This window comes from Pongo abelii, chromosome 3 (assembly GCF_028885655.2).
Source record: "Pongo abelii isolate AG06213 chromosome 3, NHGRI_mPonAbe1-v2.0_pri, whole genome shotgun sequence".
NCBI lineage: Eukaryota > Metazoa > Chordata > Mammalia > Primates > Hominidae > Pongo > Pongo abelii.
This window is the reverse complement of record NC_071988.2, coordinates 12,524,027-12,547,035: the sequence shown is the minus strand read 5'-3', so window position 1 is coordinate 12,547,035 and position 23,009 is coordinate 12,524,027. Positions and strand designations below refer to the sequence as shown.

At 45.5% G+C, this 23,009-nt stretch overlaps 2 protein-coding genes across 2 annotated transcripts; both read left to right on the top strand.

Annotated features, from left to right (window-relative positions):
• The first annotated feature begins 14,367 nt into the window (after window positions 1-14,367).
• LOC129058888 (uncharacterized) lies at window positions 14,368-17,805 on the top strand. The gene is made up of 3 exons (XM_063723765.1): window positions 14,368-14,564; window positions 15,881-16,248; window positions 17,516-17,805. Exons 1-3 carry the CDS (start codon window positions 14,368-14,370, stop codon window positions 17,617-17,619), a joined length of 669 nt encoding a protein of 222 aa, XP_063579835.1. The 3' UTR covers window positions 17,620-17,805.
• An 841-nt stretch (window positions 17,806-18,646) lies between these two features.
• NKX3-2 (NK3 homeobox 2) lies at window positions 18,647-22,773 on the top strand. The gene is made up of 2 exons (XM_002814601.5): window positions 18,647-19,880; window positions 21,304-22,773. The coding sequence occupies exons 1-2, from the start codon at window positions 19,415-19,417 to the stop codon at window positions 21,837-21,839; spliced, it is 1,002 nt and encodes a 333-aa protein (XP_002814647.4). The 5' UTR covers window positions 18,647-19,414; the 3' UTR covers window positions 21,840-22,773.
• Window positions 22,774-23,009: the final 236 nt, after the last annotated feature.

The following is a 23,009-nucleotide window of genomic DNA, read 5'->3' as shown; positions in this document are numbered from 1 at the left end:
GGATATAAGTGGAAGGACCAGGCTGGTTGCTGCCTAAAGAGACTATCAGCCTGTTAACCAGAAAAGCAGACCACTCAGCTACTTTGAAGCTAGGGAATTAATATATCTTTACACCTGCATCCATTCTTTGCACTAAGATATATACAGCTTTCTGCTCCATGGTCCAGCTGCTAATTCCTAGGATAAGCATATTTTCCGTTTTGGAAAATAATGCCAAAATTTTTCCCAGATGCTTGTACCATATTGTACTTATACCGGTAGTGTTTAAAAATTACTTCACTTTCTAACATTGAGTAGTACAGGACTTCTTGATTTTCGCCTGTCTAGTAGGGATAATATATCTCATTGTGGTCTTTATTTGCATTGGTTACAAGAAGGTTGAGCATGCTTTCATGTGCTTATTTTCCATCCTTATTTCCTCTTCTGTGAAATGTTGGTTCATGGTTTTTGTCTATTTTTCCATTTGGTTATTTGTGTTTTTCTTATCAACTTTTAGGAGTTCTTTATATATCTTTATATATTCAGGATATTAATCCTTCATGTATATGTGTTGCAAACATATCCCTCCCCCAAACACACACACACACACACACACACACACACACACACACACACGGCTTATGTTTTCACTTTCTTTATGGTACTTTTTGATGAATGGTTTTTAATTTTAATTAATTGATAGAAATTTAGCCTTGTGGCCAGCTTTTTTTGAGTCCTAAAGACTCAAGATCAAATAGATATTCTAAAAGTTTTAATGTTTTGCCTCACATTTAGTAGATAGGAAAGGAAGAGCTTTGACAGCAAGCCAAGTATATAAAATAATCTAGGTCAAACTCTCCCAGGTACCCCTAGATATTAAAAGATGGTCCAAGGCCAGGAGGCATCTTGCTGAAGACAACTCTCCACCTGTTTCTTGAGTCCTCCTCATGAAGTCTGGACTGGCTGCCATCTCATGCTGGAGGCTCCTCTAATCATTGTCCTAGGGTTACCCTTCACTTCTCTTCCCATTGGATCTCCTAATACCCATATCCTATGTCTTCCTCTTGCTTGTGTACTCCTGTATTTTACTGAAGCAGGGGTAGCATTCTGAGCAAAGGTCTGTGCAATAGCATAAAGGATTAACTGTTAAATCAGACTCTTGAATCAGAGATCTTACCCAGCATCAGGCTTTACAAATAAATTCAAGGATATAAGTAGTTGCTAGGCACAAGTGAAGCACACAGGTCCAAGCTAGCCAACTTATTCCCAGGCCCTTTATCATCAGGACACACATGTGCCTAGATTAAAACATGAGGTCTCAAAAAAAAATCTGGAGCTCCATTATTTAGAAGAAAGCCATTTCAGTCATGGAACTTCTCTATTCATATGGTTATATAACTTGTGTGATACTTTCCAGGAAACCATGTCCCACATATCAATAGATTCTAAGGGATTTTACTTGGTTTTTTGTTACCATAAGCAATTCTGAACAGACCAGGTATACCTTGCTAAAAGCATCTCATAAGTGCCAACTCTCCTACTAGTAAACACCACTAGCTGTTTTCCTGGAGGTCTATCATTATTAGCAAGTTTACAAGGATTCGTAACTAAAGGTCACCTTTCTTTCAGAGGGGTGTACCCCTGGTATTGGATGCAAGGCCTGATTCTAACTATATTCAGGTTACCATATTATAGGAAATAAATTTTGGACCTTGTTTCAGTTATGGTCCAGTCAGTTATTAGAAACTGCACCAGCTATTTGAATAAATAACTGCTGTTTATTTTAATGTGTTCCCCAAAGTTCATAGGTTGGGAATTTAATCCCCAATGCAACAGTGTTGAGAGGTGGGACATTTAAGAGGTGATTAGGTCACGAGGGCAATGGATTAATGTCATTAACATGGGAGTAGGTTCGTTATTGTGAGAGTGGGTTTGTTATAAAAGTGAGTTCAGCCCCCCTCTTGCTAGCTCACGCCCTTTCCTTTCTGCCTCCCACTTTCCATCAAGAGATGACTCAGCAAAGAGGCCCTTGAAAGATGCCAACCCTTTGATCTTGAACTTCCCAGCCTCCAGAACGATAAGTAAATCTCTGTTCTTTACAAATTACCCAGTCTGTGGTATTCTATTATAGCAGCACAAAATATTAAGACAATAATTTAATGGGAACTAGTTAAATAGCTATTAGAGAATTAAGAGGGGAAAAGGTAACACTGATATAATACAGAGTTATTTCTGAAAGCAACCAGGACTATCTCCGGGCTTGGAGAACAGAAAGAGAAAAATTGAGGTTATTAGAAGTTTGAAGGAGAAGCCCTCCAGGGATGGGATTTAGAACCTAAGGAGAGGTGCTACCCAGATAGTGCTGGTTATCTTTGAGAGAGGACAACCAACGTGGCTTGTCCTAGGAGAGTGGGTGGAAAATTGGAAACTGGAACCAAGTGCAACTGCCATCATCTGCCATTACTGAGATGAAGAACTATTGCTGAAGTGATGCTAACAAAAGAGTGACCAAACAAGAAATAAAAAGTCTTTTCAACCTCAGCCTTCTGGACTTCTTCAGCATCCCCTATTGACTGAACTTAACAGTGGGCCTGCTGGCTAGGGAGAAATCTGGCTTGCAGAATCCCAATCCTAGCACCGTAAAGCAGAATATGGAAGAGTGAGTTTGGAGATAAGAGACAATAGCTTAACAATCAGCACAGCCACACTTCTGACTCTTCTCATCTATCCCATCTTTCAATACATATTTCAACTTCAATATAACAAGAACAACCTGTGGCGGCCAGGCACGGTGGCTCACGCCTGTAATCCCAGCACTTTGGGAGGCCGATATGGGCAGATAATGAGGTCAAGAGATTGAGACCATCCTGGCCAACATGGTGAAACTCCATCTCTACTAAAAATACGAAAAGTAACAGGGCATGGTGGTGTGCACCTGTAGTCCCAGCTACTTGGGAGGCTGAGGCAGGAGAATTGCTTGAACCTAAGAGGCAAAGGTTGCAGTGAGCCGAGATCATGCCACTGCACTCCAGCCTGGTGACAGAGCAAGACTCCATCAAAAAATAAAAATTAAAATTAAAAATTAAAAAAAAACCTGTGGCTAGCGGATATCGCTTATTCTTTAGTAAACCCAGCAGTGCACATTAAGTATGCAATTCAAGTATGTAATTAATCCGGCATCTGGGTGTTTCGCTGCAGTAGGGTCATTATAAGTACCTAATATTGCCATGCTATCTAAAGTGGAAACTCCAAATACATTTTCCAAATTCTCCAGAAATCATTTGTGTCCTCATTTGCTCAGTTTACATCTGAAGGATCAGCTTCTCAATTAGCTTTTAATTAATGCATTCCTTATGACCACTAGTAGAATTTGTTCAATGCTGCTTTAAAAAATGTCATTGATATGGTTTGGCTCTGTGTCCCCACCCAAATCTCATCTGAAATTTTAATCCCCATAATCCCCACCTGTCAAGGGAAGGACCTGGTGTGAGGTGATTGGATCATGGAGGTAGTTTCCCCCTATGCTGTTCTCATAATACTGAGTGAGTTCTCATGAGATCTGATGGTCTTATAAGTGTGTGACAGTTCCTCCTACACGTGCTCTCTCGCACCTGCTGCCACATAAGACGTGCCTGCTTCCCCTTCTGCCATGATTGTAAGATTCCTGAGGCCTCCCCAGCCATGCAGAACTGTGAGTCAACTAAACCTCTTTCCTTTATCAATTATGCAGTCTCTAGTAGTATCTTTATAGCAGTGTGAAACAGGCTAATAAAGTTATCCTTTCCAAAATTAGTTGTTCTTATTTGAAGACACCAACTTGTCAGTCTTCAATGAGTCTTACTCAAAATAGTTAAACTTTTTTTTTCAGCCAAAAATAAGTACAAGAAGAGCTTCCCTTTCCTTCTTTGAACATTGATGTTAATTTCTTCCTTGTCATTTTGGGTTCTCTGGCTCTTCAAAAAATTATTTTCCAGTAAACACTGACGGAGTGTCAGAGGATATAACTGATCATTTCTAATTCCTAAAAGTAAATCAATGGGAACTTACTGGGCCCCTACTTCCTTCTGACCCAAATGCGGATTGACTTTAGAGAGATGACTTGGACAGAGGTGCCTTGCTTGTCCTTTTGATGCTTCACTCACAACTCTTTTTGACTTTACAGGAAACACACATCCCTATCCCCACTTCACCTGCATTTGTGTAAGGATTCCTCTGAAGGCTCCTCAGACTTCCTCCTTTGACAGTTGCCAGGACAGCTCCAACCCATCTGTTCATCTGACATTCCATTAAGCCCGTGCGTTACCACAATATCCTGTTTTTCCCTTCCTGTTTCTAGCCACACTTACTCAGATGGAATGACAGAGTTTGCTGCAAATTCCTTGACATAAATCTCTCCAGTGAGCTTTCTCCCCTTACCTTAAGCCTTTTTCTCTGAAAGCAGAGCCCTCTGGCCCTTTCTCTTTCAAATCCCAGTCCAAAATATCCCATAATGGAAATAAACATCTCCAAGTTAGGCCCCAGAATATGATTTAACAACAACAAAAGAAACTAAAATATGCTATTTGTGCTAAAAGGCTGAGGGAACAGCAATGTTACTTAATGATGGCGAGTTAACACACATTTCACAGAGCTAGCTGTTTTAGCAGGGATCCTAATGTAGTGACCATGATCAGGGTGACTGGGAGCAAATCACTTGACCTCTCTACCTCTCAGAAATTCTGATACCTGCCCTGCCAATCTCATGGGGTTGTAATGATGGTAAAATGAGACCATTCATTTAACAAATATTTGCTAAGAGCCTACCATGTGCCAGGCCCATTCTAGGCCCTAGGGACGTGACAGTCGAGTCATCTAAAACATTGCATTTATGAACTTCCATCATATGGTTGCATGTAGATGTAGACTGGTTGTTCTCATTGCTATATAGTATCCTATTCTGTGAATATACCACACTTGATTTATCCATTCCACTGTTGAGCATTTGCATAATTTCTAGATTTGGAGCTATTATCAAAAAATGAGGCTATGAACATTCTGTTTTATGTCTTTTGGTGAACTTATGTATGCATTTCTGTTGTGTCAATTCTCTTTTAATCTGGCTAATCATGTCAAAGGAAGGTCCAGGTTGGTGCTAGCATTCGGTGACATCTCTGTAGCCCTTGTCAATGTGTCCTTATAACAAATAGCCAACTTCATGTCCAGAGCCTTCAGCATCACACTGTAGCTAGCTAGAGATTGTAAACACTGTTTTATTTATTTATTTAGTTTTGAGATAGGATCTTACTCTGTCACCTAGACTGGAGTGCCATTGCTTGATCTTGGCTCACTGCAGCCTCGAACTCCTGGGCTCAAGGGATCCTCTAACCTTAGTCTCCCAAGTAGCTGGGACTAAAGGCATGTGCCACCATGCCCGGCTATTTTTTTTTTTTTTTTTTTTTTTTTTTTTTGAGATAGGGTTTCGCTATGTTACCCAGGCTGGTCTCGAATTCCTGACTGCAGGCAATCCTCCCAATGTGCAGGGATTACAAGCGTGAGTCACCACACCTAGCCCCAAATATTGTTTTGTCTGCATTTTTTTTTCTTTTTAGAGTCGGCGGTCTCACTCTGTCATCCAGGCTGGAGTACAGTGGTGTGATCATAGCTCACTGCAGCCTCAACTTCCTGGACTCATGAAATCCTCCCATCTCAGCCTCCCGAGTATCTAGGAATACAGACACAGACCACCATGTCTGGCTAATTTTTATGCTTTTAGAGATGAGGTCTTGCTATGTTGCCCAGACTAGTATCGAATTCCTGGCCTCAAGAAATCCTCTTGCCTCAGCCTCCTGAGTAGCTGGGATTACAGGCACAAACCACCTCCTCCAGCTTGCTTTATTTATAAGTTTAAATTACATATGGCAAGAGATTAATTGTACTCCATTTATTTTTTATAAATATATCTATATTACTCATACGTTATTTATATAAAGGTTCCTTAGAAAATAAGTTCTTATCAGACTTAACAGCAAGTTAGAGATGGCAGAAAAAAGAATCAGTAAACTTGAAGGTATATCAATTCATCTGGCAGTTTTTAAAAGTAAGTCATTTAAAAATATCCATCTGTCTCAACTTCTCAAGGATTTTGCTACTGCAATTTTCTCTTCTGTCCTGGATTATCAATTGTCACTCTCTATTGGCTTACTTACTAGCATGTATAACAGTATATTATAGTATCTTCCATCTAAAAATAAATCTCTAGATGCAGGATCCCCTCCATCTTCCATCTCACTGCTTTGCTCATCTTCATGCCAAATTCTTTAAAGAGTTACCTGTATTCACTAACTCTGCTTCTACCTGTACTATGTTCTCCTCAACGCATTCCAATCTGATGTGCTCCCTTCACTCTGCAAGATGGTTTCTATCAAGGTGACCAATAACATCCATTTTACCAAACCCAAGGGCCATTTCTCTATCACATTGCTTGACAGCAGCACATATTACCACTGATCATTCTCTCCTTATGGCAACAGTTTCCGGTCTCAACTTCCTCAAGCTCCAACCTCCCCTGGTTCTTCCTACAAAACTAATGATTCCTTCCCAGTTCCTTTGGGTGAATGTCCCTCTACTAATAAATCTGTAAATGTTGAAAGACCCTGGTTCCTGCACCTGTAGTTCTCTCTGGCCAGGCTACAGTCATTTTCCTGGGTGACCACATCCAGTTCTATCGATATCACCTATCATCTTAGCACTCCCAGATTTCTATTTCTAGCATTGAACTTTTCTTGAAATGTCATTTTCACTGCTGATTATTTTACATCTCCAAGTGGATGTCTAATAAGCATCTCAGACGTAATACATCCCAAACTGAACACCTGCCTCCCACCCTCTCTCCCACCAAGTCTTCTCAGGTCTTTCCTACCTAGATCAATAGCATCATTACTCACCTTGGATCTCCTAGAGTGAAGGACTCTTTCCCTCATCTCCATCCAATCTATCTAGTCCTTCAAGAATACTGACAACTCACAGAATGGGAGAAAAGATTTGCAAACTATGTATCTAATAAATGATCAACATCCAGAATATATAAAGAATTCTTGAATCTCAACAACAAAATAATAAACAACTAAATTCAAAAATGAGCAAAGGCATCATCACTGGCCATCAGAGAAATGCAAATCAAAACCACAATGAGATACCATCTCACACCAGTTAGAATGGCGATCATTAAAAAGTCAGGAAACAACAGGTGCTGGAGAGGATGTGGAGAAATAGGAACACTTTTACACTGTTGGTGGGACTGTAAACTAGTTCAACCATTGTGGAAGACAGTGTGGCGATTCCTCAGGGATCTAGAACTAGAAATACCATTTGACCCAGCCATCCCATTACTGGGTATATATCCAAAGGATATAAATCATGCTGCTATAAAGACACATGCACATGTATGTTTATTGTGGCACTATTCCCAATAGCAAAGACTTGGAACCAACCCAAATGTCCATCAATGATAGACTGGATTAAGAAAATGTGGCACATATACATCATGGAATACTATGCAGCCATAAAAAATGATGAGTTCATCTCCTTGGTAGGGACATGGATGAAGCTGGAAACCATCATTTTCAGCAAACTATTGCAAGGACACAAAACCAAACACTGCATGTTCTCACTCATAGGTGGGAATTGAACAATGAGAACACTTGGACACTGGAAGGGGAACATCACACACCGGGGCTTGTTGTAGGGTGGGGGGAAGGGGGAGGGATAGCATTAGGAGATGTACCTAATGTAAATGACGAGTTAATGGGTGCAGTGCACCAACATGGCCCATGTATACATATGTAACAAACCTGCACGTTGTGCACACGTACCCTAGAACTTAAAGTATAATAAAAAATAAAAAATAAAAAATAAAAATAAAAGAAAAAAATGAGCAAAGGACTTGAATAGACGTTTCTCCAAAGAAGACATACAAATAGCCAAAAAGTACATGAAAAGATGCTCACCATCACAAGTCATTAGGGAAATGCAAATTAAAACCACAATGAGATGCTCTTCATAATGATTAGAATGACTATCACAAAAACAAAAAATAACAAGTATTGGTGAGGAAGTAGAGAAATTAAAATCCTTTCGCACCGCAAATGGGAATGTAAAATGATGCAGCCATTATAAAAACAGTATGAAGGTTTCTCAAAAAATTAAAAATAAAATTATATAATCTAGCAATTCTATTTCTGAGTACATATCCAAAAGAACATTAAGCAGGTTCTCTAAGAGATATTTTCACACACATTTTTATTGTAGCATTATTCAGAACAGCCATAGGAGGGAACTAGATCAGAACCTGAATACTAGCAGGCAGGGACCACTGGGGGCCATTTTGGAGGCTGGCTACCATACGAGGTACCTCCATTTTATAAATGAGAAAATTAAGGCTTAGAATATTTAAGCAATTTGTCCAAGGTTGCATAGCTATTAAGTGGTGCCATTATTACATAATTATAATGTATTCAGCAACTTATTTTCCTTCATAAGTGGATGTAAGATTATAGAATGTATAACTTCTTTAATGTTTCTATCACTTGAATTCTGAAATAGGTCTTTGCTTTAAAACTGTAATAAATATTAATTAGGCTAAAAACAATATATCATTGCAAAAGACTTTTTCAAAGCGTTTATACATATATTATGGCATTTTGAACAACATCACTGGGTTCTAAAATAGAACCCATTTTTTGTTTTTAGGAATCTTTCAAAATTTATTTTAGTTCAACAAAATATCCTAAATGGTAATATTGCAATCTTGCTCCTTCTTTCATTTTGCTGTAAGTTTCCATTTTAATATTACATATTAATTTATTTTGATAAATAGTGTAGTTAGAAGTCTTAACCCAGTTCATAAACTTTCTTCTCCTCTCCACCCCCACCCCTGGTAACAACCGTTTTACTCTCTAGCTCTGTCTATTCAACTTTTTTTTACGATTCTACATATAAATGAGATAATGCAATAAAAAAAATAAGAATAGCCAAGAAGTAGAAGGGGCATTAATTCAACCAAAATGGACGAATGAGTGAATAAAGTCAATAAAGAAAATGTGATTTATACATACAATAGAATATTATTCAGCCTTCAAAAAGAAAGAAATCCTGCCACATTAATGCTACAATATGAATGAAACTTGAGGGCATTATGCTAACTGAAATAAACCAGTCATAAAAATATAAATACTGTATGATTTCATGCATATGAAATGTCTAAAGTAGTCAAACTTATGCAAACACAAAGTATAAGCTTGGTGGTTGCCAGGGGCTGGGGTGACAGCAAAATAAGGAGTTGTTGTTCAATGAGGATAGAGTTTCAGTTTTGCAAAATAAAAAGTTTCTAGAGATCTGTTCCACAACAATTTGAACAGGTTCAACCCCACTGAGATGTACACTTAAAAATTGTTAAGATGGTAAATTTTATGTCATGTGTTTTCTCCTACAATTAAAAAAATATAAAATAATAAGCGTTGGGAGGATGTGGAGAAATGGAATCCTTGTGCACTGCTGATGGGAATGCTAAATGGTGCAGCTGTTGTGAAAAATCATATGGTAGTTCCTCAAAAAATTAAACAGAATTATCGTATGATCAAGCAATTGCATTTCTGGGTATACACACACACACACACACACACACACAGATGAAAGCAGGGTCTCAAAGGGATATTTGTACGTCCATGTTCATTGCAGCATTATGTACACTAGTTGAAATGTGAAAGCCACATGTGTCCATTGACAGATGACTGGATAAACAAAATGTGGCGTACATAGAGAATGGAATATTATTCAGCTTTAATATGGAAGGAAATTCTGACACACGCTACAACATGGATGAACCTTGAAAACATCATGTTAAATGAAATGAGCCAATCACAATAGGACAAATATTCTGTGATTTTACTCATATGAAGTACTTAGAGTAGTCAAATTCATAGAGACAGAACATAGAATAGTGGTTGCCAGGGTCTGGGGAGAGGAGGAAATGGGCAGTTAGCGTTTAACAGGGAAAGAATTTTGGTTTTGCACGATGAAAACGTTATGGAGATGGATGGCAGTGATGATTGCACAACAATGTACTTAGTTTCTGATCTGCACACTTAAAAATGGTTAAAATGGTAAATTTTTTATATATATGTTTTTTACTTTTAGGATATTTTAAAAAGAATACTGCCAAAATAGGTGGCAATTCTGGCCATTCCCTCCATCTCCAATACTACCTAATCCAAGCCACCATCATCTCTTGTTTGGACTCTTGCACGAGCTTCTAGTTTGTCTTCCTGATTTTTCTTTTTTCACCCCACAATCTTCTTGTCATAGAAAAGCCAATGTAATTTTTTAAAAATGTAAATCATAGTCTGGTTCCCCTTTGTGTACAATTTTCCATGGTCTCCCATATACTTAGAATAAAGTTCATGCTCTTCACTAAGGCTTAAAAACCCTGCTTGATCTTGGACTCCAACTCTCATTACTGCCTCTCTCCCACTGTCCTCCGGCCACAGGAGCAAGCTGTTATGTCTGTGAGAACACTATGACTGCATCTTAGTCAGCTGGGGTTGCTATAACAAGCATACCATAGACTGGAGTCTTAACATTTATATCTCACAGTTCTGGAGGCTGGGAAGTCCAAGATCAAAATGCTGGTAGATCCAGTGTTTGGAGACAGATGCTTTCTTGTTGTATCCTCACATGGCAGAGAAAAAGAGAGAGACAGAGACAGAGAGAAACAGATAGATGGGGGAGAGAGGGAGGAAGCAAGCTCTCTCTTGTCTCTTCTTGTAGGGGCACTAATCACATTCATGAGAGCTTCACCTTCATGACCTAATTATACCCTGAAAGCCTTATATCCTAATCCCACCACACTGGGGATTAAGATCTCAATCTATCACTTTGAGGAGAACACTTTCAGCCCATAATGGAGGTTCCCACCTAATGTTTATTGCACTATTTCTTCCTCTCTCTGAAAATCTCTTTCTCAGTCTTCACAAGGTATCTCTTTCAGATTTGAGTCTCACCCATGAAAAGTAGCCTCAAGTCACCCTCTATCATATCACTCTGTTTTTTGTTTCTATTTTCATTTTTAGCTTTTCTTTTACATACAGAGGTACATGTGCAGGTTTGTTATATAGGTAAACTCATGTCATAGAAGTTTGTTACACAAATCTGTCACCCACATATTAAGCCTAATACCCAATAGCTATTTTTCCTGATCCTCTCCCTCCTCCCACCCTCCACCATCAAGTAGGCCACGGTATCTATTGTTCGCCTCTTTGTGCTCATGTGTTCTCATCATTTAGCACTCACTTATAAGTGAGAACATTCAGTATTTGGTTTTCTGTTCCCGCATTAGTTTGCTAAGGGTAATGGCCTCCAGCTCCATCTATGTTCCCACAAAGCACATGACCTTGTTCTTTTTTATGGCTGTGTAGTATTCCGTGGTGTATATGTACCATATTTTCTTGTCCATTCTATCACTGATGGGCATTTAGGTTGATTTCATGTCTTTCCTATTGTGAATAGTGCAACAGTGAACATATAGGTCCATATGCCTTTATGTTAGAATAATTTATATTTCTTTGGGTATATGCCCAGTAATGGGATTGCTGGGTCGAATGGTAATTCTATTTTTAGCTCCTTGAAGAATCCCCACACTGCTTTCCACAGTGGCTGAACTAATTACACTCCCACCAACAGTGTATAAGTGTTCATTTTTCTCCAGCTTCTGTTATTTTTTGACTAGTAATAGCCATTATGACTGGCATGAGATGTTATCTCATTGTGAGTTTGATTTGCATTTCTCTAATGATAAGTGATACTGAGCTTTTTTTCATATGCTTGTTGGTTGCATGTATGTCTTCTTTTGAAAAGTGTCTGTTCATGCCCTTTGCCCACTTTTCAATGGAATGTTTGTTTTTTGCTTGTAAATTTGTCTAATTTCCTTATATATGCTGGATATTAGACTTTTGTCAGACACATAGTTTCCAAATATTTTCTCCCATTCTGTAGGATTTGCTCTGTTTTTTCTTTACTCTGTTGTTTTGTTTATTCTGTTGATAGCTTAAGTTTAATTAGATCCCATTTATCCATTTTTGCTTTTGTTGCAATTGCTTTTGGCATCTTCATCATGAAATCTTTGCCCATTCCTATGTCCAAAATTGTATTGCCTAGTTTTCTTCCAGGACTTTTGTAGTTTTGGGTTTTACATTTAAGTCTTTAATCATCTTGAGTTGATTTTTGTATGTGGTGTAAGGGAAGGGTCCAATTTTAATCCTCTGTATATGGCTAGCCAGTTATCCCAGTACCACTTATTGAATAGGGTGTTATTTCCCCATTGCTCATTTTTATCTGCTTTATTGATGATCAGATGATTGTAGGTGTGTGGCCTTATTACTGGGCTCTCTATTCTGTTCCATTGGTCTATATGTCTGTTTTTGTACCAGTACCACACTATTTTGGTTACTGTAGCCCTGTAGTATAGTTTCAAGTCAGTTAGTATGATGCCTCCAGTTTTGTTCTTTTTGCGTAGGGATCGCCTTGGCTATTCAGGCTCTTTTTTGGTTCCATATGAATTTTAAAATAGTTTTTTCTAGTTCTGTGAAGAATCTCATGATAGTTTAAAAGGAATAGCATTGAATCTAGAAATTGCTTTGGGCAGTATAACCATTTTAATGCTATTGATGCTTCCTATCCATGAGCATGGAATGTTTTTACATTTGTTTGTGTCCTCTCTGATTTCTTTGAGCGGTGTTTTGTGGTTCTTATCATAGAGATCTTTCACCTACCTGGTTAGCTGTATTCCTAGGTATTTTATTCTTTTGTGTCAGCTGTGAATGGGATTACATTCCTGATTTGGCTCTTGGCTTGGCTGTTGTTGGTGTATAGGAATGCTAGTGATTTTGGCGCATTAATTTTGTATCTTGAGACTTTGCTGAAGTTGTTTATCAGTTGAAGGAATTTTGGGCAGAGATTATGGGGTTTTCTAAATATAGAATCATGTTGTCTGCAAACAGGGATAGTTTGACTTCTTCTCTTCCTATTTGGATGCCCTTTATTTCTTTCTATTGCCTGATCACCCTGGCCAGGACTTCCAATACTACGTTAAATAGGAGAGGTGAGAGAAGGCATCCTTGTCTTATTCTGATTTTCAAATGGAATGCTTCCAGCATTTGCCCACTCAGTATGATGTCAGCTGACATCACTCTTTTTAAATTTTCTTCATAGTATTTATTACCACCTGATGTTTTTTTCATTGTTTTGTTTAGGCATTTGTATATTTATAGGTGTTCTTCCAACAGAATGTAGCCTCTTGAGAGCAGGAGTTTACAAGACCTTGAACTACAGATCCTAGAATAATGCCTGACACAAAATAAGAACTAGCTGGAAATTTCCCAAAGAGAACTTGGCTTAGCACTGCAAGGGCTTTCAGAATAGTGTCTTAGAGAAAAAAATATAATAAATCCAGAAGACTTTCATTTTGTTTCACAAGCATCTGAAACTCAGCACAATCAATTGACCATAGCATGTTTCTCTTTATCTACTCAAGCTGGCTCCTCCCCCTCCTCTCCTCCTCAAGCCCCCGAATACAACTGCCATCCACCCACTGTCAAATAGACAACCTAAATAAGAAAATAAAACCCTTCCAGGCGCGGTGGCTGTAATCCAGCACTTTGGGAGGCTGAGGCGGGCGGATCACTTGAGGTCAGGAGTTCGAGACCAGTCTGGCCAACGTAGTGAAACCCCTTCTCTACTAAAAATACAAAAATTAGCCGGGCGTGGTGGTGCATGCCTGTGGTCCCAGATACTCAGGAGTCTGAGGCAGGAGAATAGCTTGAACCCAGGAGGCAGAGGTTGCAGTGAGTCGAGATTGTGCCACTTCACTCCAGCTTGGGTGAGAGAGTGAAACTGAGGTTTGTTTTCAGTGCCGGAAATTTCTGATCTTTAGGGTGAAATACCTCAGTTTGTATCATGAATAAATTAGTTTCTAAAAAAACCATTCCTAGCCAGGTGCAGTGGCTCACGGCTGTAATTTCAGCACTTTGGAAGGCTGAGGTGGGTGGATCACCTGAGGTCAGGAGTTGGAGACTAGACTGGCCAACACGGTGGAACTCCATCTCTACTAAAAATACAAAAATTAGCCAAGCGTTGTGGCGGGCACCTGTAATCCTGGTTACTCGGGAGGCTGAGGCAGGAGAATCGCTTGAACCCGGGAGACGGAGGATGCAGTGAGCCGAGATTGCGCCATTGCACTCCAGCCTGGGTGACAAGATCGAGACTCCATCTCAAAAACAAAAACAAAAACAAAACAACAAAACAAAACAAAACATTCCTTTGGCGCCAATAAAACACACAGGGATGCCTGTGCCCTAAATGATCATCCAGCGAGAGCTTTGGTTATATACTCACAGCAAGCAGCTGTGGAATGCAGGACAGGGTAGGAGGTGGGCCAGGGCTTGCTGTGGCCTCCGTTCTAAAACTGATCCCAACACACCCGCGTCCTGCTCCAGTCCCTTCCCCTTGGCCCTGGAGCGAGGTGAGTCTTCAGTGGAGGTGCTGATCGTGCCTGGGTGAGTTTTTTTTTTAAATGAAACATCTCCGCTATTAGATCCCTGGCAGCGCGAGGCTGTATACACGAAACTAGAAGCAAAACAGTCCGTTTTGTGTACTGCTTATTCCAGTACCTCCCCATAAATGTACGCACAACCCTAGAGGGATGCCCGCTAGGTGGCGCTCGTTCTCCACCGTACCCAGGAGGGTTCGAGGCTGGCACGTCTTTTTAACACCCTGAGAGGTGATCTCCAACCCTGGTTTTTTAGGTAAGAAAACTAAGCCTCAAAGAGGGTCTTGCGTGAGGTCGCTTGGCTACGTCTCAGAACCGCGCGCACAATCTGGCTTCTGAACCTAAAGAGTTTCCATCACCTGGCTGTCTCTCTCTACACACGGTTTAGTTTGCTGATTATAATAAAATGGTGTGTTTCCTTCTTTCTACACAACGAGGTTTACGTTCAGATCCGCAGGCCTTGGTGTGATTTGTTTTCAAATGCGTGGAACAGAAAAAAAGTCATTAGATTTGTCTAAATTTTTTCTTTGATTACCTTAAATCCGAACGAAGCTCCTTTTCCAATAAATAAGCAATTAAAAATGGGTAAGGTCTATGATGGGAAACAATAAGTCTGAAGGTTAATGAGAAAAACCGATTAGAGTAGAAAATCCAACTGGATTTGACATCAGACAAAGCCTGATTTAAATCCTGACTTAGCCACTTACTAATAGTCAGGAGTCTCAGTTTCTTCATCTGTAAAATGGGCATAACAATGTTTTCTACTCATTCCAGTCCCAGGGGTGTGTACATTCAACGAAACAATAGGTTTTGGTTCCTGACACACTGTCAGTGAGCAATATTTGTTAAAATATAAAACTACCTTTTATATTATTATTTATAGTATTATAAGCTGGCCAGTTACAATACAGCCTCTCTCTGCAGTCTGATATATTTGGATTGTGTGCATGAAAAACGCTGCAGGACGCTGGATTACTCAGGAACGCAAGCGCGGGTGCTGGACGCTTGGGCTGCTTAGGCGGTTTGGATCGCCCTCGGGAGTCTGCGGATTGGGACCGACGGTCAGTGCTGGGCGCGACCTCTGCCTAGACTTGGCTCTGGGGAGCCTGCAACGCTGCCCCTCCCTCCCCTCGCCCCCCCCCCCCAAAACACACACACACACACACACCCTTCACTTGCTCACTCAGTGAAGCACCGGCTTCAGAAGGCACCGGGTCCAAACCCTCGTTTTAAAGGTCTGGAAGCTAGAGAAGGCAGGTGACTTCAGTCAAGGTCACCGGCATCTGAGGGACGAACCCCGCATGGCCTTTCGTTGCTGGGCAGCACCCGGCGCGCGCGACCTCCGGCCGCTGGCGTCAGGGAAGGCGGCCCAGGGCACAGGTGGCGGGCGTCGGGGGCGAGGCGCGCGGTGGCGCCGCCAGGAAATCCCGAGCCCACTGGGGCCTCCCGGGAGCGCGGGCACGTGCGCAGCAGCTTACGGCGCGCCCCCGAGGGCCGGGGCTTCCCCTTCCCCGCCCCCTTGGCTTTCGCAGTCAGATCCCGCTCTCCGCCCGCCGCCCGCGGAAGTCTCATCGCGCAGCAGCACCCCCAGCCCGGGCGGTTCCGGGGACCGAAGGGCGCCGCGCGTAGGGGGCCCGTAGGATCCAAACTGCGGAGGAGGAGCAGGAGGAGGGAGGAGGAAGAAGACAAAGGTGTGGAGAAGGAGGGGAGGGAGGAAGAAGGAAGAGAGGCTGAAGACTAGGAAAAAATGGGCCCGGGGGCGCGGAGGGGGCGCGGCGGAGTAGAGAGGCGCGGACGCCGAGCGAGCCCGGTGCTTCTCGAAAGCCTCACCGGCCGCCCCGCCGGGCCGCGCAGTTCCGCCAACTCCCGGGCCGGCCCAAGCCGGAGCGTGGCGCCCGTCGGGAGGTCGCAGAGTTCCTGGAGCTCACAGCTGAGCCTGAAGGAAGTCGCCCTCGATGGGCAGGAAGCGGGACCCAGGCACGCCCGCGCGGTCGCGTCCAGATCTGCTGTCCTCCGACAGGCGCAGGCCTGCTGCGCCTTCGCCACACACCCCCACTTCTGGGCCTGGACTCCGTAGTTACTCCGGGATATCTCTGGGCAGCCAACCACCTCCCCTCCCCCACAGTCTTTTCATCTTCACCCGACCCCTTCCTAGGAGCAGCTTCTAGTTGCAGCTGAAGACCCGCGAGTTCACCCTCCGCGCCAAGCACCCAACTCCCGGCTCTGCCTACAGTCACCCACAGACCTAATGATCGACTAAGCGCCGTAATGGCCCGAGATGACACCAGGAGACTCCCTTGCTGTGCGCCTCCGGAAGACGCGGAACGTAGCCCCTTTCTCACACTCCTGGGACACAAAAATACCCGACAACTCAAAGTCGCCGAACCACATCTTTTCATGCTTTGAAGACTTCTGCCCAAGGCTGTGGCAGGAGCATGTCCAACTGTGATTTGGGTTTCTTTTTAAACATCGAATCGAAGGGAAGAGGGGAGGGATTCGCAACTAAATGGTAGTTGTTTTCAAGCAAGTCTTTACCTAGCCCCAAACCTACTCTAGTATTCGGTCATTCAGCCCCCAAACATCTCTGCCTGCCTTTATGTTCGGATCTCACTCCATTATTTGTCAGCACCAAGTCCTAAACCCAAAAAGCGATCGCTGTACGGGACACCAAATCCATACCTGCCCGTCCCCTACCTTCCAGGCAACCAGTGTCAATCTCCTCACTATATATAATTCCCAACATCCCTGCCCGAAGTGAGGAGAACGGTAATTTAAATCATACAGCGGGGGAGGAGAGGACACACTGTTTTTGAAAGACTGTAAGCATTCTGCTCTGTTCCACTCTGCGTCCTACACTTGCTGAGCACTGACACCAAATTTAAATGGCATTCCTTCAAAACTGATGTAGTTGTAAAGAGCTGTAAAGGGCAATGACCTCAAGTGGATGTTTTTTCCCAGGTACCCTACAAGGTTTGCACAAAGCAAGAAAGCATCACGTAGCCGAAATGCTGAAAAGTATAGATGCTGCGAAACCTCATTCTGAGACTGAAAACTATGAATAGTCGGTGTATTTCCTTCTGCGGTGCAGAAAAAGACCAACCAAAAAGAAAGCAACAAGGGGAAATGTTATTTATTTTAATGACACCAAAACTACCAATCCTAGCAATTTAATAAATTAAAATCATAGTCCTTTAAATGTATTTAATGGTTCAAGTTTGTGTGTTTGGTGTTAACTCTCTGGTAAAGTTTATGGAAAACAGCGAAGTACGTTAATTGAGCAAATTTTATATTAAAAAAGGAATAACACATTTAAAAATGTTTTTATATACCCACAATATTTGTGTTTCTTAGCTTGGTTCCTACTGTTACATAATACAATGCATTTCTTATTTTTTAAAGAGCAAAAAAGTGTCACTTCTGGATCACTTTATGGTAATTCCTAGGTGTACTTCTAAGCAAACAAACATATCTATTTATAATTTTATTCAACTCACAAGTAAGAGATATTTAAAAAAAAAACAAATTGAAAGATTTTTTTTTCTTCCTGATGCAAAACTTAACAAACTCCAATTAAATTCAGTATTGATCTGCCAGGGAAACGACCATAAAATTTACAGAAATTCTCCCAAAGATGCCTTTCAATTCTTCTCCCGACTTTAGTTCCATCTATACCATTTTTTTCTAATTCCTCTATAAAAATCGAATCAAATCAAAGACGATGAGGAAAGAAAAATATTTCTAGAGTGATCTTAATTAACTGATCATTTCAGCAAAGAGCATTAGCAATGAAGAAGCGGCGAAACTGTAGGGAGAAAAAAAAAGATGCATTTTGTTCTTCGTGTTTATAATCCTTTCTAGAGAACAGAAACTACGAGCAAGATTTATGGAACTGCATTATCTTGGATTTTCTCCGCAGATTTGACTCAACTTAGTAACAGTGTTCTATTAAAGCGCTGGAATAGGTGGATACATCTGCAGAGGTAAGAAACGTGGTTTGGGGCGGATGAGCCTCCTTGTTGCTGGAGGGTGCTTCGAGGAGCAGGCTTAGGAGAGAAGGGGTTAAGTCAGACCCTGTCTTTAGCGGCGCAACGTGCCCAGTTTTGTCTGTTAAAGTCAACGTCGCCCAACTGGAGCCAGCCAATGGACGACCGGGAGCGCCCGGGACAGCCCAGTGGAGGGGTGTGGCCTCAGGCTGTCACTCAGCAGTGAGGAATGACACCCGGGCGGGAGGGGGGTGGTACAGTGGAACGCAAGGGAAGGAAAGAGAAAAGAAACAGATAAAACCAGGACAGGGGGTAAAAAGGTGCCCCGCGCCTCTCGGAATCCAGCGGCCGCGGCCGCGGCTGCCGCCGCCGCCGGGGGTGGGCTCCGGAAGAGCCTGCCCAGCAGGGAAGGGGAGGACGGGCCAGGAGCGAAATCCTGCAGGCGAGGAAGGGACAGACGCGCAAAGAAAAAGTGACTCGGGCCGTGCGCCCCGGCGGCGCTCGGGAGGGGACTGCTGCCACGGAGGGGCCCCCGCCAATCCTCCTTCACGTCCCCCGAGGGGGCAGACCCCAGCCCGCCCCTAAGGGCGAGAAGCGATGAGATAATCCAGCTGAGCTGCGAAAGGAGAGCGTCTGGCTCTGGATTCGGGGGGAGGGGGTCTCCGGGCGGGGTGGGCCTCTAAGGTGGGGGTGAGGGTCGGCGCAGATCCTGGGACGGAGTGGGGCGGGGGCTGCTGGGCCGCGCAGCAGTGGGCGGCGGCGGCCTCACACACCCAGCTCACTCGCGCTGCGGCCGGCGGCGCTCTCTGTCCCGCTCGGAGCTGCTCGGCGCCCCAGCTGCCCGCCCCGCCTGCCGCTCCGGCCCGCGGCGCAGATGGCTGTGCGCGGCGCCAACACCTTGACGCCCTTCTCCATCCAGGCGATCCTCAACAAGAAAGAGGATCGCGGCGGGCTGGCCGCGCCAGAGGGGCGCCCGGCGCCCGGGGGCACAGCGGTGTCGGTGGCCGCGGCTCCCGCTGTCTGCTGTTGGCGGCTCTTTGGGGAGAGGGACGCGGGCGCGCTGGGGGGCGCCGAGGACTCTCTGCTGGTGTCTCCTGCCGGTACCAGAACAGCTGCGGGGCGGACTGCGGAGAGCCCGGAAGGCTGGGACTCGGACTCCGCGCTCAGCGAGGAGAACGAAAGCAGGCGGCGCTGCGCGGACGCGCGGGGGGCCAGCGGGGCCGGCCTCGCGGGGGGATCCTTGAGCCTCGGCCAGCCGGTCTGTGAGCTGGCCGCTTCCAAAGACCTAGAGGAGGAAGCCGCGGGCCGGAGCGACAGCGAGATGTCCGCCAGCGTCTCAGGTCTGCTGCGGCTTCGCGGGGATGGGGGGCCGGGCTGAGGGGATGAACGCGGAGTGCTACCACGCCGAGTGGGGTGGTCGGCTGTGAGCACCCTGCGCCCTGGGGCTCGGAGGCTGGCCAAATCCCGAAGTTCTGCGCTCTGGCGCGAGCTGCTCTGTCACTTCGGGAACTGAGCCCGCGAGAGACCGGAGTAGCTCCTTAGAGCCCTGCGTCCTGGGGCGAGGCCTGAGACGTCCTGGGCCAATGTGCATTAGACTGGGTTGGGAGAACCTCTGCCCCTTGCGTTCGGGAGTCTTTGAGTTCGTCGCCAGTGCTTTCTGCCGTGTCTGTCCCCAAATCCCCAAAATCAGGGAAGCGGAAAAGTGAGGGGTTCAGAGACCTCAGGCAGCCAGTGACCTAGCTCTGGACCAGAGACCCTGCCAGTTCAAGGTCCCAGGGCCAGGCCCCACAGTAGGTGGATAGATGGTGAAGAACACCTCCGAGTGGGCCAGAGCTGAGAATCTGCAGAACTAGAGCTTTGGGGAAAGGGCTGGTTTGGCTTTCTCAGACCCCAGGTCTGGGAGAGCAGCCCTAGGCCGAGGATCCCGGAGTGGGTCTTTAGTTCATCCTGGAGGCAGGAGAGAGGCCTTCTCAGCCGTGGCTTGTCCTGTCCTGTGGTCTGGAAGACCCGGGTGCCCGCCCTAGTTGGGTACAAGCTTCTGTAGGCCTCAAGCACAGGGGAGCGCTGGACCTTTCTGCTGGAGTTCTTCGGAAGGGCGGGTACGAGACCGAGAAGCTGGTGTGGGATCAGGGTCCAAAAACTCGAGGCAGGGGCAACCCTCCCTCTTTACTCTCCAGTCCATCCTCTCATCTAAGGCCTCGGCTCAGCCTGTTTCCATGTCCCTCACAGCAATCCCAGGCGGCTGAGGGTGAAAGATTCTAAATACCTTTGGCCCCAGGATCCGCCTCCACCTTCCCTTACCTGCACCAGACAAGTGTGTGCTGCGAGGACGCGCGCGTGTGTGCGTGTGAACTAAGTGTGGAGAGGCGCGTGAACCCAAGCAGAGAGACGGAAATGCAGTCTAGAATCCCAGTGCTCAGCGCTGAGAGCCGGGAGGGCTTTCGCGGATGCTCGGGTCGAGTGCCCCAAGTTACTGAGGGGAGCCTGGGGCCCAGAGAGGGTGGGGAGCTGGTCTCAACAACACAGCGTTGACACAGCGGCTGAGTCCGCCGCCCTCCCCAGAAGAGGCCTAGATGGGATACCCAGTGGGGCAAGATTCTAAGACTGGTCTCCCGGGCCCAGGGCCTCCCAGACCTCCGCTCCGCTTGAGTGGGATCAAAGTGTATTTCCGCCCCACTCCTGTGACCCCTGCAGTTGAGGCCCGGCCTCACCTCGTCTGTGGCGCTGACAGTCTCTTGTTTCTGTTCCCACCGGGGTCCGCAGGCGACCGCAGCCCAAGGACCGAGGACGACGGTGTTGGCCCCAGAGGTGCACACGTGTCCGCGCTGTGCAGCGGGGCCGGCGGCGGGGGCGGCAGCGGGCCGGCAGGCGTCGCGGAGGAGGAGGAGGAGCCGGCAGCGCCCAAGCCACGCAAGAAGCGCTCGCGGGCCGCTTTCTCCCACGCGCAGGTCTTCGAGCTGGAGCGCCGCTTTAACCACCAGCGCTACCTGTCCGGGCCCGAGCGCGCAGACCTGGCCGCGTCGCTGAAGCTCACCGAGACGCAGGTGAAAATCTGGTTCCAGAACCGTCGCTACAAGACCAAGCGCCGGCAGATGGCCGCCGACCTGCTGGCCTCGGCGCCCGCCGCCAAGAAGGTGGCCGTAAAGGTGCTGGTGCGCGACGACCAGAGACAATACCTGCCCGGCGAAGTGCTGCGGCCACCCTCGCTTCTGCCACTGCAGCCCTCCTACTATTACCCCTACTACTGCCTCCCAGGCTGGGCGCTCTCCACCTGCGCGGCTGCCGCAGGCACCCAGTGAACCCGCCTGGGCTGAGGCAGCGAGTGATTCCCGCGCTCCGGCTCCGGACCGCCGCTGACAGCTGTAGGCTGTAGCCTGCACGGGGCGCCCCGCCAAGGAGGCACCTGGAGTTGTGAAACCCAGCTCCAGCTCCCGTTAGCCAGGACTTGTCCCCTGGCAGCTGGGCTGAGTCTGCCCCGAGGGGGCGCCTTTTTCTAATTTGAACAGAGGCACCCTATGGCCTAGGGGCCCTGATGGCCCACCTGCCTGGAAGCCCCTGGGCTCTATTTATTATCACGACAATGTTGGAATTAAATTTTGATTCGAATATGTCTGCCTGGGGGTGGGGTTTTCCCTGAGCGGGAACTCCTGGAGACCACATAGCCTGAATCCTCAGAATTTCAGGCCTGCTGGGAGCTTTCTGCACTAGGCCACACTAGTTCATGGTATCCATGCTACCAATCTATGTGTATCTACATATCTTTTATTTTTGGAAATTGCATTTGTAACCAAGGGGTGCGAAACCCTGGCAGTCCCAGGCAGCACCAGGCCAGGGGTTGATTTGAAACGTGAAGGATTGGGTTTTCAGGCCCTCTGCTCCACCCCTCCTGTGTGTCAGAGCTAGGGTGAGGGCACCCGATTCGGGTGCTGAATGTAAGGAGGGGAGCCTCCGAGTGTGGTGCAAGCCGGGGGTCTCCACATCTTCCTTCTCTGAAGTCCAGGTACCTGCACAAGCAGGAAGCGCCTGGGAGCCCCGGAAGGAGGAGAGCGCACACCCAGGCAGCCCTCTGCGGAAACTTTCCTTGGTTTCTTTTTATTTGTTTAAAGGAGGTTAAGACGTGTCGCACTTTTCAGTTGTTTGTATTCAAATGACGATTATTTTTGTACTTAATGTGAATATCCCTGGCCAGCCTTTCCACGGCGCCCACCGCAGTGCCGCTGCCTGGCCCTCAGTCTCTACCTTCCGCCCTCTGCGACTCCTGTGCTCTGGCCCGGGACTCCCCTATCCGCCCCTCACTTACCCTTAAACAGGTGATCCCACCTGTCTTATTAACCTCGCCGCTTTTCGCCTCCTTAATGGCACTGTGCACTCAACTAGAGTATTAACTGTAAAAAGATTTGTGAAGTTTGGAAGCTCTATTCGCTGTATTTTTTCTTTAATTTATAAACTTTTAGTTTAACATGCCCTCC

Bases quoted from the DNA above. Each gene is read 5' to 3' on its own strand.
- LOC129058888 (XM_063723765.1), top strand. From the start codon at position 14,368: ATGATCATCCAGCGAGAGCTTTGGTTATATACTCACAGCAAGCAGCTG. The intron at 14,565-15,880 runs GTGAGTTTTTTT...GTTGCTGGGCAG, and splicing joins GAGGTGCTGATCGTGCCTGG to CACCCGGCGCGCGCGACCTC. The intron at 16,249-17,515 runs GTGTGGAGAAGG...GTTTTTTCCCAG, and splicing joins GGAGGAGGAAGAAGACAAAG to GTACCCTACAAGGTTTGCAC.
- NKX3-2 (XM_002814601.5), top strand. From the start codon at position 19,415: ATGGCTGTGCGCGGCGCCAACACCTTGACGCCCTTCTCCATCCAGGCG. The intron at 19,881-21,303 runs GTCTGCTGCGGC...CGGGGTCCGCAG, and splicing joins GATGTCCGCCAGCGTCTCAG to GCGACCGCAGCCCAAGGACC.